Source organism: Pyrus communis, chromosome 14 (genome assembly GCF_963583255.1).
Source record: "Pyrus communis chromosome 14, drPyrComm1.1, whole genome shotgun sequence".
NCBI classification, from domain to species: domain Eukaryota; kingdom Viridiplantae; phylum Streptophyta; class Magnoliopsida; order Rosales; family Rosaceae; genus Pyrus; species Pyrus communis.
The window spans coordinates 16,643,841-16,660,538 of NC_084816.1; the positions used below are offsets into that span (position 1 = coordinate 16,643,841).

General features: G+C 35.7%; 2 protein-coding genes across 6 annotated transcripts; both read left to right on the plus strand.

Moving 5' to 3' along the window:
* The first annotated feature begins 227 nt into the window (after positions 1-227).
* Positions 228-3,023, plus strand: LOC137715278 (two-pore potassium channel 1-like). 3 transcript variants are annotated; one of them, XM_068454544.1, is made up of 4 exons: positions 228-397; positions 983-1,904; positions 2,021-2,222; positions 2,652-3,023. In XM_068454544.1, exons 2-3 carry the CDS (start codon positions 1,009-1,011, stop codon positions 2,181-2,183), a joined length of 1,059 nt encoding a protein of 352 aa, XP_068310645.1. In that variant the 5' UTR covers positions 228-397; positions 983-1,008; the 3' UTR covers positions 2,184-2,222; positions 2,652-3,023. The 3 variants fall into 3 exon arrangements, with proteins under 3 accessions (XP_068310645.1, XP_068310646.1, XP_068310644.1); XM_068454545.1 differs by lacking the exon at positions 2,652-3,023 and having other exon boundaries at positions 983-1,756; positions 1,865-1,904; positions 2,021-2,513; XM_068454543.1 differs by lacking the exon at positions 2,652-3,023 and having other exon boundaries at positions 2,021-2,513.
* A 4,232-nt stretch (positions 3,024-7,255) lies between these two features.
* On the plus strand, positions 7,256-9,351 carry LOC137715279 (two-pore potassium channel 1-like). Of its 3 annotated transcripts, XM_068454548.1 has the most exons (4): positions 7,256-7,386; positions 8,005-8,781; positions 8,890-8,929; positions 9,047-9,351. In XM_068454548.1, the coding sequence occupies exons 2-4, from the start codon at positions 8,031-8,033 to the stop codon at positions 9,207-9,209; spliced, it is 954 nt and encodes a 317-aa protein (XP_068310649.1). In that variant the 5' UTR covers positions 7,256-7,386; positions 8,005-8,030; the 3' UTR covers positions 9,210-9,351. The 3 variants fall into 3 exon arrangements, with proteins under 3 accessions (XP_068310649.1, XP_068310647.1, XP_068310648.1); XM_068454546.1 differs by having other exon boundaries at positions 8,005-8,929; XM_068454547.1 differs by having other exon boundaries at positions 7,369-7,500; positions 8,005-8,929.
* The last annotated feature ends 7,347 nt before the right edge of the window (positions 9,352-16,698 follow it).

Sequence of the window (16,698 nt, forward strand, 5' to 3'; positions counted from 1 at the left end):
CGTGACCGAAACACGTTATAGTACATTACATGTCATTATTTATATAATGAATATGTATGTTAAAAAATTAATAATTTAAAAAATAAAATATTTCATTACTTATATAAAAACATATAATATACTACTGATATTTCAGTTACAATGAAAAATTTATGGTATGTGAGAACGCATATATGATGAACCTCCTCCTTGCCAAAAAGAGACCGCGCAGAGAACAAACAAAAGAAAAAGAATAATAAAAAGAAATTAAAGAAAAGAATAACAGATTGCGCGGCCAATGATAAACTTATTAATGGGAGGCAGCGACTGAGATATTCCAAATTTTTCCAAGAACTCTGAACTCATTCAACTGAGTTAGTCAGGAAAGCAAAATCCCGACATGCAATTCTGGTGACTGGTGAGTTTTCTGTTAAGTTGGTTGGTTGTTTTATTTCCAAGTTCTGATTCCATACGAGAGAGAGAGAGAGAGAGAGAGATCTTTCTGTTAAGCTAGTTATTTCAGTTCATCTGGAAGCAATCCTTAGCTTTGATTAGGGTTATTTTCATTACTGCACTGCATTGTCTGAATTTGTATGTATGTTTGTTTGTTTATATCAGTAGAGTAGTACACTCACTTAAAAAGCTTGGTCCTTGATTGTGCATTCAAATCTGATATGAACAATATATAATCAAAGGAAACTAATGGTGAATTTTGTTTTATGGGTTCCATTTTTCTTTTCTTTTTCTTGTTTGCTTGGTTGTTTGTTTGTTTCTTGGTTTGATCTTCCATGGAGTTTTCGTTATCTTGATGAATCCGCATTTCGGTATTTATTTTATACAACTTTTATGAAGATGAGGAATGAAGTTTACTGGCAACTGATGATTCCAACCTTAACTGTGTTGGTAAACAGTTGTGTAAGCTAATTGATTGAAGATCGAAACTTATATCGAGGTACATGTGTAACAAATTGGCTCAAGTGTCTAGCTGCTTATGCTTATGCAGGTCGTCTAGTTTGCTGAAGCATCGTAATGGGCTCGAATGAGAGTGGATCCTTGGTTTCAGAACCAAAAGATCCCTTGTCTCAGAAAAATATAAACAATGCTCCAAAGGGTAGAAGAATTCGCCTTTGTAAAAGTGCTCCTCTTTCAGATTATGTAGGCTTCGAGACAGGCTTTGCCTCAGGTCCAAGTACCAAATCCTTTTTCAGAAATATACACCCGAGTTTTCGTATGGTAGCTGCATTCTTGACTGTCTACTTAGGCTTAGGAACTGTATGTTTCTACCTCGTTGGCCACCAGCTCAAGGGAAAGAAGATAAATGGAGTTCTTGATGCTGTTTATTTCTGTGTTGTTACAATGACCACTGTCGGATATGGAGACCTTGTGCCAAACACTGTTAGTTCAAAACTACTGGCTTGTGCTTTCGTCTTCTCAGGAATGGCTCTCGTCGGGATGACCTTGAGCAAAGCAGCTGACTATTTGATAGAGAAGCAGGAGTTATTGCTCGTTAAAGCCTTACATATGAATCAAAAAGCTGGGCCTATTGAAATTCTTAAAGATATCGAGACTAACAATCTGAGGTACAAATGTATTGTGGTCTTTATCCTTCTTTTGCTACTCATACTTGGTGGCACAGCCTTCCTAGCTACTGTTGAGAAATTGAGCCTTGTGGATGCATTCTATTGCGTTTGTTGTACAATCACAACCCTGGGTTATGGAGATAAGAGCTTTTCGACTCAAGCAGGGCGTGTTTTTGCAGTATTCTGGATATTGACAGGTACCATTTGTTTAGCTCAGTTTTTCCTCTACGTTGCCGAGCTAAACGCCCAGAGCAGACAACGGGCGTTAGTAAAGTTGATTCTCACTCGTAGGATGACCAATGTAGATTTAGAGGCAGCTGACCTGGATGGCGATGGCGTTGTTGGGTATGTTAAACTTTTCTTCACAATTGCTTCTGTAGTATGAGCTTATTATTTCTGAATTCTTATCTGCTGATGGTTAACTAACAAATTTCGACACTCTTCCTCCTTCCCTTACATAGGGCTGCTGAATTTGTCATATACAAGCTCAAAGAGATGGGGAAGATTAGCCAGGAAGATGTTAGACTTGTAATGGAGGAGTTTGAAGATCTTGATGTTGATCAGTCAGGAACATTGTCGACATCAGATATAATGCTTGCGCAACAACCTCAAACCGAGAAGTAACTCTGCCACTATGCTGGTGGCTTTGTAAGTTCGTGATATGTATGATTACTTGCTCTTGCTGTGGTATGAATTTCTTAACTAGGCCATATCACAAACACTCCCATATATCACTTCCTATAAAGACTTGGTTAAAACGCTTGGATTGCTTCTATGTATTTTAGAGATCATTGGTCAGTATCGTCCTACCTCGATGTCAGTCTCATCCGTCAAAATTTATGTTCTTTTTAACCCATCAACCGTGGTTTACTGGGCTAATACAGTTTGTGTAATTAAACTGTACGACGACAGTCACTGACAAAAAGAATTTTGGAAGAAAATCACGGTTCATGACTCCTAAAATCTTTACTTAAATGGAGATATAGCGTACAAACAAATTTTGGTCCTTCGTTAGATTGACAAACGGGACTGCTTAGTTCCTGAATTCAAGAATTTCGCCTGATGTGGTTCAATCTGTTTGTGTTACGATAGATTTGGAGGCTGTGCATACGCGACGAGGATGCAGTGTGGTGAGAGCTAGTGAGAGCACTGAAGGTTTGATGTACTGAGTTACTGTATAATGATCGTATTATACACTGCCTAAGAAATCTACTTGTTAAATAGTTTACTAAGTATAGATTATGAAATCTACTGGTTAAATTATTGGGTACTTATACAAATAGATCTGCTTCTGCATTGATTTTTACTTAACATGAATTAAGACCCAAATTAGAACAGAGTGTATCCACTGAACCGAATGCATAGGAAGTAGAGTCGGCCCTGAGGGTATGCAAAAGGTATCACCGTACATGGCCCTATTCCGAAGGCCCCCCATTAGGAAGTAAACCCATAACTAATTCGGTGAAACTATTACCTCCTTCTCGACTCCCACATTCCATATGTCTAACAAGCCAACCGGCCATTTGCACAGATCCAACTGCATGAAATTATCTTACCCATAAGTTAGGGAATTTTAACAAAAAACTTTCGGTATTGTTCACTTTAACGAAAAATCATATTTTTACACTAAAAAGTCAATCAGGGTACTATTCACTTTACTCTTTATTTTGACAAAAATAATTTATGTAAAACGTTGTAGGTTGAAATTTTTGACAAAAATAAAGCATACCAAACCCTAACGGCTAACGGGGTCGATTAGGGCTTTAGGAATTGATGAAAGGCTTGGTTGAGATAACTGGGGAAAAGATACAGGATCAAAATCAATCAAAGGGGACGTGTCAATGACGGTAAAGAATTTAATGATTTTGTTCATACGATATGAATACGATACATAAATTCAAGGGATTATAATTTCGGAAGTTACTTCTACTAGTTGCAGTCTTTAATTAGATTAGAAATGTGATCGTGTGTAAATCTTGTTGAAATTGTATGATGTTTTTTAGATAGTGTCCTGATTCAATAGTAATAAATAATGAGTATTTACCTTTATTTTTTTTTTTTTTTTTTTTTTTTTTACTACTTAACTATCATATTCAGTTGTAATACCTAAGTGTAAATAATTTACTTTTTAAGTGAGTGTACTACTCTACAGATAACGTGTGTAAAATAAACATGTTATGATCAGAAACGTGCTTGATATTGTTTTGTGGCCAATTTAAAGGGAGAAAGGGAGGTGTGGCAAGAGGGATTGAAAGAATAGAGCTTAGGGAAATTGTAGATGTATTTCGCCCATGCCACTGCTTTATTTATAGTAAACAATGAGAAGAGAGAAACTTACTATCCAAGTAATACAAAACCTAATAGGAAATGATCACTATATTACATAAGAAACTAAACCAAATATATCAATGATATACACAATCACACAATGTTAAATATTATTCAATATATCAGAGATTGAATAAAAATATTTTTAATACAAATAAAAGCTCTCTATGGTAATACTCTATATAGGAATAACCTCCTTATAGTTCTAAAATTTTTCGGTCCCAGCTTGAACTAGTTATGTATAAAATAAAACTCTGCATTATAGTATGTTATAATTTTTTTAGGTCCCGTATTAAAGAAACTCGCTTCCACATAATAATTGTGATCTCATTCCTTATTCACATGGATTTTCCCGTGAAGAGAGGCTCTCGCCCTTGAATCAATCCCGAAATATGAGACCAAAGGTCGGGCTGATGTGCAATGTTACAAATAAAAGTAGTAGATAAAGGAAAATATTTATCTATAATTGGGACCATTTTTTATTTTTAGAGTTGATACAACCCGTTTGAGCTTGTGGGTATGTAATATTTCGTAAACATGAACAAACTCTTGGTGAAGCCATTATGTCTATAACTTCTCAATCATGTTTAGAAGCATTAAAGAGAACACCGCAAATAAATACACTAAATTTTAAGATTGGGTGTCTTTATTTTTCCACTGTTACATTTTAGAAATTGACGTGTCAGCTCCAATAGTTGTTCTTTGTATCCTGTAATTTTCATTAAGGATGTCCAAATCAAAAAAAAAATACTTTTAGCTATACCTCTATTAAGTATTAACTACCTAAATATATAATCCCAATTATTATAGCTATATAGAGATAACATCGTCAGATTGCCTCACTACTATTCTATTTGAAGCTATGGTGAACTTAGTTTTTGTTGCTTCTTGGAACTTGATAATCATATACAGAGTTATCGGAACATGACCTCAAATTAGTAAGTTTTTGTTAGGTGTGGACATGGTTCGATTTGGGCCTGTTCGCCCTTAAACTATGCGCCAAATCGGATACATACAAGAGAAAATCAAATAAACTAAAGAAACTCGGTTTTGGTTCGGTTTTGTACCAAAAATCTTTTACTTAAATTTACATATAACAATATGCAATTAACCACCAAGCCCTAGATATGATGGTGAGGTTGGTATTGGCGGATGTTGGCGTTGCAACTTTGGGAAGAGAATCTGATCTTGGAGTTGGCATTATCCCAGCGTGGACCGCTCGTCAAGCTAGGCGAGTCGAATATGCGGGAAGGGATGGAAGAGGAAGCGAGATTTGTTGAGTCGGATCTCGTGAAGAGATGGACGAGGAAGAGAGATGTGGTACAATCTTCGAAAAGAAATGGAGGACTAAGGGGAGAGAGAGAGAGAGAGAGAGAGAGAGTTGTAGAAATAATGAAGATAGATGGCATAGTGTCAGAGAGATGAGTTATTAGGGGGGAAGAGATCCTCTCCGGATTTCTTTCACAAAATTCACCAAGTCTATTTATTTGGACTTTTAAAATTTGTTCTAACGGGTAAAATTATTATAACTTATTAAGGAGCCCAATGTTCGCAGTTGTTGAATAAAATTTCAAGGGCTCAGATAAGTGAACTTGATAGCTTTGATGGAAGAGATCTGCCCTTATTAGGAAAAACATCTCTAACAACCTCGCTAAACAAGGCTGTTTGGCTATTTTAACGTAAAATTCACAAAACTTACTTTCTAACGGACTCGTTGTATGTAGTGCCACTTTTAACATTGTGAATAGTTGCTTACTAAATTTAGTATTGGGTTGTTAGCCTTTAGGAAATTAAAACAATGTGTTGGATTTTAGATGGGCCAGTGAACGGCTGGGGTTAAAGAGTTAGGCTAGGCTTACGAAATGTAAGCCTAATTACTAAAAGGTTTTTTTAACTAAAATAATCTATGAGATTTGTATAACTCTTTAATTTGATCTATAAAATTTGAAATCGATATAATTGGTCCCTTAGTTTGTACACCATCAATCTTTTTAGTCATTCTGTGAAAAATCTCCATTAAATCAAGATAAAATGACAAAGATACCCTCAATTTTTGTCAAATCATTTTGGCATATTGCTTATTAAAATGAGGGTATTTTTATCATTTTGATTCTTATTTAACATAATTTTTCATTGAAAGATCAAAATGATTGATGATAGATAATTAAGTGACTACTTTTATTGATTTCAAATATCAGGGATCAAAGTGAGAAGTTATGGAAACCTGATGAATCATTTTGGCTAAAAAGCCTTACTAAAATATAAAACCAAGAACCAAATCAGTTGCGATTTGTACAGTCCCATTTTTGGTTTGGGTTTGACAAGTATTGGTCAACTTAGTTTTTTTTAATTTTTATGGCACTCGATTTGGTTCAGTTTTTCGTTCACTGGTTTCTCTGCTCGCATCTTGTTTTTGTTTCCCATGACTCAAAAATTATTTTTCTCTTCCAACTCTTATAGTTTAAAATTTTAACCCGAGATTATTAAATAATGATTTCAGCCTTATTTTTTCCGGTAATTTTTTTAAAAATAAAATTTATGTGGATTATACTAATTTATTTTTATGCACATTTTAATCTAAAAATATTTAAATCCCGATAAGTAATTAAAAATCATACAAATACATAGGTATTTATAAATTTTTAAGTAAAATTTGATTTAAATAGTTTTCTTAAATTATTTTAGATGTTAAATTTAATTTTGGACAGTCAAATCTTTTTTTTTTTTTTTTTTTTTACCATTAGATTTGATCTCATTTGATCACAACAGTTACATTATAAGTAAAAAACAAAAAAAATGTTTGAAATATAATTTGGTTGGTCCAGAACAATTCAAGTCAAACTTAAATCCTAGGGGAATCTAACCCAAATATACATTTTCTCCATGTTGCTTATTTTAGCCTAATGGTTGGAGATGGTTTGGGGGAGTTTTAAAGCTTATATTTTAAGATTTATCTTATGAGTTGGAGATGGTCTAAGAATGCTAAACAAGTCTTAGAAAGTTAGAAAAAGTATAATGAGAAAGTTGGAAAGAAGTTTGTTTCCTCTCAACGAAAGAAGAGTCCCTTGTTTTTTGTGTGGCAAGACAACTTGAATGAAATAAATTTACAGTCACATGACGTCTTACTTCAATAATATCATTTAATAATATCATGTTATTTGGAAATGTTTTCTACATAACATGATATTATTAGAGCCGAACAGTGCGTGCCGTATATTGTTCCATGTAAGTCCTTGCGAGGAGGTCATTCATTACTCAATCTGAACAAAACAAAAATAATAATAAAAAATAACGTCATCAAACATAGGAAGATTTTTTTACTTTGGACTTTTGGATCTTGCATCCAACGGTCCATCTACTTCGACCAAACCAGAATTATGCTGTTTGAAAGATTACGCGGCCAATGACAAAATTATTAATGGGAGTCCACCGACTGAGATATTCCGGACTTTTCCAAGAACTCCGAACTCACGCAACTGACATATTATGTTGGTGACTGGTGAGTTTTCCATTAAGTTGGTTGTTTTATTTCCATGTTCTGAATCTGGAGCGAGATCTTTCTGTAAAGTTAGTTATTTCAGTTAATTGGAACCAATCCTTAGCTTTGATTAAGGTTATTTTCATTTCACTGCACTTTAATGTCTGAATTTGTTTGTTTGTATGTTTGTTTATAACTTTACATCAGTGGAGTAGTACACTCCGTTTGAAAGCTTGATCCTTCATTGTGCATTCAAATCTAATTTGAATAATATAATCAAAGAAAATTAAAGGTGAATTTGGGTTAATCGGTTTCGTTTTTCTTTTTCTTGGTAGTTATTTAAAATTTAGTTATTGAAATCAATCAAGTTACTGTGTCAAAATTTCTTGATTTGATCTTTCCATGGAGTTTGGAAAAGATTATCTCGATATCTTGATGAATCTATATTTGGGTATCTATAGAACTTTTATGAAGATGAGAAATGAAGTTTACTGGCACTTGATGATTCCAATCTTTGGTAAATAATTGTGTAAGCTAATTGATTGAAGATTGAAACTTAGAAGCTTGAAAAAATGTTGTTGAATCGACGTACATCTGTAACAAATTGGCTGAAGTGTCTAGCTGCTTATGCCTATGCAGGTCATCTAGTTTGCTGAAGCATCCTCATGGGATCGAATGAGAGTGGATCCTTGCTTTCAGGGCTAATGGATCCTTTGTCTCGAACAAATAAAAACAATGCTCCAAAGGGTAGGAGAATTCGTCGTTGTAGAAGTGCTCCTGTTTCAGATTATGTAGCCTTAGAGACAGGCTTACCCTCAGGTCCACGTACCGATCAGTCCTTTTTTGGAAATATACACCCGAGTTTTCGCATTGTAGCTGCATTCTTGACTGTCTACTTAGGCTTAGGAACTGTATGTTTCTACCTAGTCAGGAACCAGCTCAAGGGAGAGAAGACAAATGGAGTTGTTGATGCTGTTTATTTCTGTATTGTGACAATGACCACTGTCGGATATGGAGACCTTGTGCCAAACAGCGTTCTTTCAAAACTACTGGCTTGTGCTTTCGTCTTCTCAGGAATGGCTCTCGTCGGGATGATCTTGAGCAAAGCAGCTGACTATTTGGTAGAGAAGCAGGAATTATTGCTCGTTAAAGCCCTACATACGAGTAAAAAAGTTGGGCATATTGAAATTCTTAAAGATATCGAGACAAACAGTCTGAGGTACAAATGTATTGTGGTCTTTATCCTTCTTTTGCTACTCATAATTGGTGGCACAATCTTCCTAGCTACTGTTGAGAAATTGAGCCTTGTGGATTCATTCTATTGCGTTTGTTGTACCATCACAACCATGGGTTATGGAGATAAGAGCTTTTCAACTCAAGCAGGGCGTGCTTTTGCAGTATTCTGGATATTGACAGGTACCATTTGTTTAGCTCAGTTTTTCCTCTACGTTGCCGAGCTAAATGCCCAGAGCAGACAACGGGCTTTAGTAAAGTTGATTCTCACTCGTAGGATAACCAATGTAGATTTAGAGGCAGCTGATCTGGATGACGATGGCGTTGTTGGGTATGTTAAACTTTTCTTCACAATTGCTTCTGTAGTATGAGCTTATTATTTCTGAATTCTTATCTGCTGATGGTTAACTAACAAATTTCGGCACTCTTCCTCCTTGCTTTTACATAGGGCTGCTGAATTTGTCATATACAAGCTCAAGGAGATGGGGAAGATTAGCCAGGAAGATGTTAGACTTGTAATGGAGGAGTTTGAAGATCTTGATGTTGATCAGTCAGGAACGTTGTCAACATCAGATATAATGCTCGCGCAACAACCTCAAATCGAGAAGTAACTCTGGCACTATGCTGGTCGCTTTGTAAGTTCGTGATATGTATGATTACTTGTTCTTGCTGTGGTATAAATTTCTTAACTAGGCCATATCACAAACACTCCCATATATCTCTTCCTATAAAGACTTGGTTAAAACGCTTGGACTGCTTCTATGTATTTTAGAGATCATTGTTCAGTATCGTCCTACCCCAATGTCAGTCTCATTTACTGGGCTAATACAGTTTGTGTAATCAAATTGTACGATGACAGTCGCTGACAAAAAGAATTTTGGAAGAAAATCACGGTTCATGACTCCTAAAATCTTTACTCAAATGGAGATATAGCGTACAAACAAATTTTGGTCCTTCGTTAGATTGACAAATGCGACTGCTTAGTTCCTTCAAGAATTTCGCCAGATGTGGTTCAATCTGTTTTGTATTACGACAGATTTGAAGGTTGTGCATAATATATGCGATGAGGGTGCAGTGTGGTGAGGGCTAGTGAGAGCACAGAAGGTTTGATGTACTGAGGCAGTGTATAATGATCATATTAGGAATGTGTACATCATTTGTGTGTTAGCATTAGGGATGGACAATGGTTATGGCGGGTGGGTAACCGCGGTTATTTACCCATAACCGTTTATAATATCCCTCTTAATAGTACTTCTAGAAAGAACCTTGAATAAGGGTTGCAACGAATTGCAAAACCTCTTAAAACCCAAATGGTCCACTATAGATAAAGGATACTCATGTAAGATAATCATATAAGCTACCTCTTTCCTAGCATTATCTTCACCAAAACTATGGTATCGTTTGGTATGCAGACGGGACGAAACGGAACGGAACGGGGCGGGACGAGACAGGACGGGACAGGACGGAACGGAACGGAGCAGGAGCAAAGATGCCCTCGGATGGAAACAAGGAGGAAGAAGAAGGAGACGAAGAGGTTATAATTTTGTGTTCCACGGATGTGGAACGAGTCGTTCCAAGGGGATGAGGTGGAACGAAAATTCACCCAAAACTCATCCCGTGGAACAGCTCGTTCCACCCGTTTTAGGCGCACGAAACGTGGGACGGAACGCCTTGTCCCATTCTGTTCCGTCCCGTTCCACGTACCAAACGGTACCTATGTGCACCATGTTTAACAGACCCATCACCAGCTATACCTGGACTCTTTTTCTTTGTCGTCAAAACAGGACATGTATTAACATGTGAACGTAAAGATGAAGTACCAATAGTGGAGCCCGGATGCTAGACTAGTTCGACAATGGTTACAGACAACTTTCAACCCCCCACGAAACATCTTTTCCTTGAAATGCTGCCAGACAACCGAGGTTTTTTTCCTCTTCTTACCAGTGTTATCATCAAAGCTTGATTCAGCTTGGTCCAAATCTTGATCAAGATTAATTGGTTCACTATCTTAGCTCTCGCTTTGAGTCTCCATATTGGAACTAGTTGCAATGAAACAAAAATCACAAAAAACAACATGAGAATTTACAATGAAATTACTAATCTCCATCAAAACTTTGAGAAAAGATTACAAGAACCCTTGATATATCATTCGGAGTCGGAATGACTCAGAACTATAATCTACATCCAATCATGTCATAAAGTATAGTCTACATCCAAAATTTTCAGCAATCCTCAGTGCAACGTTAAGAGAAACAGAAATTTATAATCTTCAGCTTTCCTGAAAGATTCCAAGGAATGTTACTAAGTCTGAATGCATGCCAACATGATATATTGTGGACCAATTTCCTAGTCCAGAAATACCTAGGTACTTCTTCAATCACATATAATTAGTTACTTATCATCATATATAAGTTGTGAACCAAGATTGAAGTCTCATATTAGTACCTTTTTTTCGCTTGGCTAAGATATACTTCTATAGCAATCTGCAGCACCCAGAACATGAATTCAGATTTCAGAGTTGTAAAAATGTAAAAATATAGATATATGTGATGCTTAATTCTAAAATATCAATCAGAACATTTTTATCCATCGTGAATTCAAACTAGTTTTACAAATATCAACCTTGTTTTACAAGCAGAACATGAATTTAAACTTTTTTAAGATATAAAGGACTAACTTCCACGACTACATAAGTGTATACAAAACATGTAAAAACACAGGACAATACTATGAGGACTCTTGATAGTATGAATTCAGGAGAAAGAGAAGAAACCCATTAGTTAGAAATAGTTAGAACATCTAAAAATATGAATTCAGACCTCTTCTTCCACGACTTCCCTAATTTTAATTGAAAATCAAAATTAATGATTATTCAGTTTTTGCAACAAAAAAAATCACTGAATAAAAAAAAAATCTCTAAAAATTAGACTTTAGTCTACACAATATTTTCAACCAGAATATTCAGTCTTCAGTCTTCCCTAGTTGTGACAACCCGTCCTTAATTTTACAATTTTATAAATTTTAAAAGCATGATTTTACGAAAATGCCCTTAGAGGCGAGGGTGTTGACCTTAGTTGACCATCGATTAGAGACACGTGGGACTTATTCTTTTAGTATGTCCTTGTAGTACTTGTCTTTACGAACGCGTAGGCGAAAACGGTTTGCGAGTTCGAATTATAACGGTATAGTTACGGACGTTTGAAACTAGTTAATTATATTTTAGATTATAAGTGTTAACTCCCACTTTGTGGGAAGGGGAACCAATCAGAAAATTTGGAGATTAGAAGCAACCAATTAGGAGGAGAGAGGGAAGCTCTCAGCCTTCCTCCCATTTTTCTTCCTGAGGCCTTCGAACACCCAAAAACCCGGTTTTGACTCGGGTTGGTTTCGGGCGATTCTCACCTGTTTTTCAGGTGATTTTCACCCATTCACCACCATCAAACCTTATCACCATATCCCAACATTCAATTCTAACCAAAATTTGCATGAAATGGTAGAAATTTCACGAAGAACACCCATGGGTGTCGCGGGAAACTTACTCGAAATCCACCCATTTGTGAAACGTTTTCCTTCAATTACCACTACCAAAACACTCCCCTAGAACCCAGGAACAAATCCCAAGCAGTGGTGGAGGCGACGAAGCAAGTTTGGAGGTCAAATCGAATCACACCCAATTCTAAGGTTCGTACGGTTTTAGCAAAATTGGAGCCTTTCTAGGCCAAATTGGACTTGGCCACAGGCGCCGATTGTTCGTGATGCCTCAACCTTCGTGCTAAGGATTTATGAATTTTAGCGAGGACTCCAAGTGAGTGGGTTTTTGGTTTTCTATACAAGTATATATGCTTTATGTTTTAAAATATGCATCTAGTGATTGCTTATGTTATTATTGATACTGTGAACTACGAATGGCTTGATCTCTGTTTATGGTACATAGGCAGTCTAACGAGACGTTAGATGCAGCCATATAATAAATAAGACTAAATAATTGAGACAATAGCCTTGTTTGGGGAATTGAGCAATGTGAAGGAGATTGATGGAAAATGTGAGATTTAACCTTATTTATTGGTGGTTAAATGTTGGTTATAAATTAATGTGTGAAGAATCATAATATTGAAGTGGAAAATAGTTAGGAATGATGGTTAATTTAACTAGTGTTTAGTTGGGCTTATCACCGATAATTATTTTGGAAGGTAAATAGTTTGGGAGTGGGGTGTTACAGCTTACGCATATTATGCCATATGTATATATGTTTATATATTTGGAAATATTATGATATGGTTGAATTTCATATTTATATTCTGGTATATCCATATGTATATTACTTGCACATAATTAAAAGTGAACGCTTTGAAGTGTAAAGGTGAACGCAGGATGCACATGTAAGTTCATGTGAGTTTTAGTTGAAATGATGGAGTTATGGCATGACTACATGTAAGTTTTAGGCAACTCCGACCTTGTCATACATGTTGCAATAATAGGCAACTTCGACATAATCGTACAGGTGGCCCATGAGTTGTATATGTTACAATAGACGTAGTTATAGCTCATAACCCTGCACCCCGGTGTTAGTGCTCCCGTCCATGGCCAGGGCACAATCCTTCACGTGATGTTCACCTCCTGCACCTTACTTTTACCTTGGATCCAAGGTAGGTGCACAGTCATGTTGTACAGACCACTATAGGTGGTTCCGACTCGTAGGTGACCCGCGATTATTCGCATAGTCTTCACATGATTGTAGCACTTAAGCGTACTTATTTACACCCAGTCCTGTCGTACAGACCACTATAGGTAGTTCCGACTCATGTACAAGGATATGTGATGAGATATGGGTTTAGCCGTATAGGCCACAAGAGGTGGATTCGACTAACATATTACTTGGATATGTGATGAGATGTGAATAAGTCGTACAAGTCACTATAGGTGACTCTTGACTTATATGCTAGTATTGATTGATGAGATATGGATAAGTCGTACATGTCACTATAGGTGACTCCCGACTTATATGCTAGCATTGATTGCCGACTTATATGCTAACATTGATTGATGAAATATGGATAAGTCGTATAGGTCACCATAGGTGACTCCCGACTTATGTGCTAGCATTGATTGATGAGATATGGATAAGTTGTACAGGTCACGTGAGGTGACTCCGGCTAGCATGTTGATGAGCTATTGGTTCAGCCGTACAGGGCACAATAGGTGGATCCAACTGACATACCATTTCATATTGATTTATTTCACCTGGGTTACTTATTCTTGTTGAGATATTTGACACGGCATAACTGTGAGACTGTTACTTTGGTTAAACTTTAAAGTTATAGTCACGCCTGTTATTTTCTAGGAAATTATACATGTATTACGACGAGGGGTTACTGCCTTTGGAATTGAAATTGGTTTGAAAAGTTTTGTTTCACTCACTCACATTTTCTATTTTTGCACCCCTTCAGGTTCTAACAGCAGAGTATCCGTATTGACGAGGATTCTTGGCACTTTTCAGTTCAGGTGTCTTCTTATGATGGTATAATCATTACCTTACCTTATTGTACTTTACTTATGCTCTGTATCATGTGTGTAATTGGTTCATTCCCGCTCACAGCGCACTCTGGTATTTAGACACTCTTAGTTTCAAATTAATTCATTTTTTTTTTATCATCATCACACTTTTTGGCTTCGTCACCTTCCGGGTGTCGGCCAGCACAACTCGATTCGGAATCCTAGTGGGTATTCCGGGTCAGGGTGTGTCACTAGTCCTGGCCTCTGGCGGAGAGAACGAAAAGGTTACAGATTAGGTTTTTTTTGTTTTTTAATTTTATATATCTATTAAAATAAACGGGTAACCGTTATAATCACAGTTAATATCCATAACCGTCCATTTAAATTTTACAGGTAAAGATTATACCCATAATCATTTAATTTTTTAAACGGTTACCCATAACTGTAACCGTGAAATTTAAATAGGCGGATAACCGTCATTACCCATAACCAATAAGTATTTGCTCATTCCTAGTTAGCATGTAGACATATTTATCTTCTGTTTTACTTTAGTAGAACGCTTCTTTTGTGTACACTATTAGAGAGAGACTTAATCGTATGCCAATGTGGAATCTCAAACAAATAAACATATGATATCTCGTTATTCGTTTAGAATATCACGGTGGTGGTGTATCGGGAATGTAAGTCCGTCCTCCATTTTTAGGGTTCTTTGAGTTGTGCCAGGCAGTAGCCTTTCTGTGATCTGACCTTTCAAGTCATTTATTGATCATGGCCCAGAAAGAAAGCAATCCAGATTTGGATTGTGAGTCTATGGATTAGACCTGAGCCCAGCAAAAGCAATGCTTCTAATGTCAAACACTGAAATGATTGTGGGGCCACCACCATGTAATCCCTACACCCTTTTGAATGATCATTCAATTTTTTGAAAAAAAATATTATCTGCCCATTTATTTATATTTTTCTTATTTTATTAATTTTTAATTGTCGAATCAAATGAATTAAAAAAAACTAATAAAAATGTGTAAGAAATAAAAAAAAAATGTATGAATATCACTACTCTTTCTTGAAATCTTGCAGTTCAGCCAGATGGGGAGATAATTCAAGGGATGGATCCACAATTAGATACCATCACATCATAGGCATCTAATGCCCACTTAAAAATGTTTCACCTGTCCCAACATTACACTTGATAGAATATAGAGTTTCATAAGGAAAATGATTTTTAGGCACTTATTTTATTTTATTTTTCCTTATTGCACACGCTTGTTTGTTTTTTGATTTTGAATAAAGTAAAGCAAAAAAGTTGAAAAAAAAAAAAAAAAAAGTCTCTATAGAAAGAGAAAAATGTGAGCACATATTTTTGTTTTCTGGTATGAAATTAAAGTATGTCATTGATTAGTATGAAACTTGTTCTGTCAACCATTCCTTTTTCTCCTTTCGGTCATCCTATGCTATACCATTGCTTGGTGTGGAATTTTCACGAACTATTGATGGATGTGAAAGTTACCAAAGAGATCCGTGTTAACTAGAGAAACTTATTTACAATTAAGTAATTTGACAAACGTTCACGTGATGACTGTTGTAAGAATAATTCTTTGACATTCCAGAACATGTAAGTTTTACTTTACATCAACGGTTATTACACAACAAACACGTTTACAGTGGTGGTTCCAAACTTGAGTGAGTGTATCTGATTGCCCAAACCCCATTATTATTACACATGAAATGTTTAATCTTCATTGGTATTCTTCTCAAACGTGGCTATCATGGAAGCAAGATGTCCGACAAAATACCTCAAAGAGGCCGATGCACGACAAGGAACGAACTAAGAAAAAATGGCAAGTGACCTTAAATAATTTTGCATTTACTCCTAATTGTTTTTAAAAAAAAATTGTCATAACACGTGAACAACTAATTCTAACAAATGATACTCGTACTCAAGAGTTTAGACTAGAGTGAAGTAGCACCATAGAAAAGAGTGAAGTCGTTGTCTTTAATACAACTTCCGAGTTTCAAAAACTCGAAATCTTAATACATGAATATATTGTAACTTGGAATTGAAACTCTATGGTACTACATTATCACTACTCACTAATAGATTAATACAATAAAAACCTGTTGTCGGTGTTTATGTGTATGGAACTATTCAGGAATCTATGCATGGTACACTTTAGGGCTTATCTGTAACTGCAAAATAAAAGTTCAAATTATGCTCACACCAGATAAAAAAACAAAACTAAAAACAATGAAATGGCATTAAGTTCACTAGAAGAAAAAATCTTGTATGACACAAGTGGAAGACTAAAGTGACGTACTACGTCAATGGCATATTAATGTTTTTTTTTTTTTTTTTCATTTCATGATTCTTATTTATTGGCAAAAAACGTCAATATAGTTGTGTACTCGTGATCATTAAAATATTAATATCGGAGAAAATATTGATATGTAAATTTGTGGAAATATTTGCGGATATACTAAATATTGATATCGGTATCAGTTGCTTTCGATAGAAACAATGAAAATTTATAATGAAATTTTAGGGATTGTTAAGTATTGATTTGAACGAAATATATAAATTTCTCTAATATTTAACAAATATGTTTAAAA

Excerpts from the sequence above, each read along its gene's own strand:
- LOC137715278 (XM_068454544.1), top strand. The coding sequence starts at position 1,009 with ATGGGCTCGAATGAGAGTGGATCCTTGGTTTCAGAACCAAAAGATCCC. Across the intron at positions 1,905-2,020 it reads GATGGCGATGGCGTTGTTGG|GGCTGCTGAATTTGTCATAT; the intron begins GTATGTTAAACT and ends TCCCTTACATAG.
- LOC137715279 (XM_068454546.1), top strand. The coding sequence starts at position 8,031 with ATGGGATCGAATGAGAGTGGATCCTTGCTTTCAGGGCTAATGGATCCT. Across the intron at positions 8,930-9,046 it reads GATGACGATGGCGTTGTTGG|GGCTGCTGAATTTGTCATAT; the intron begins GTATGTTAAACT and ends GCTTTTACATAG.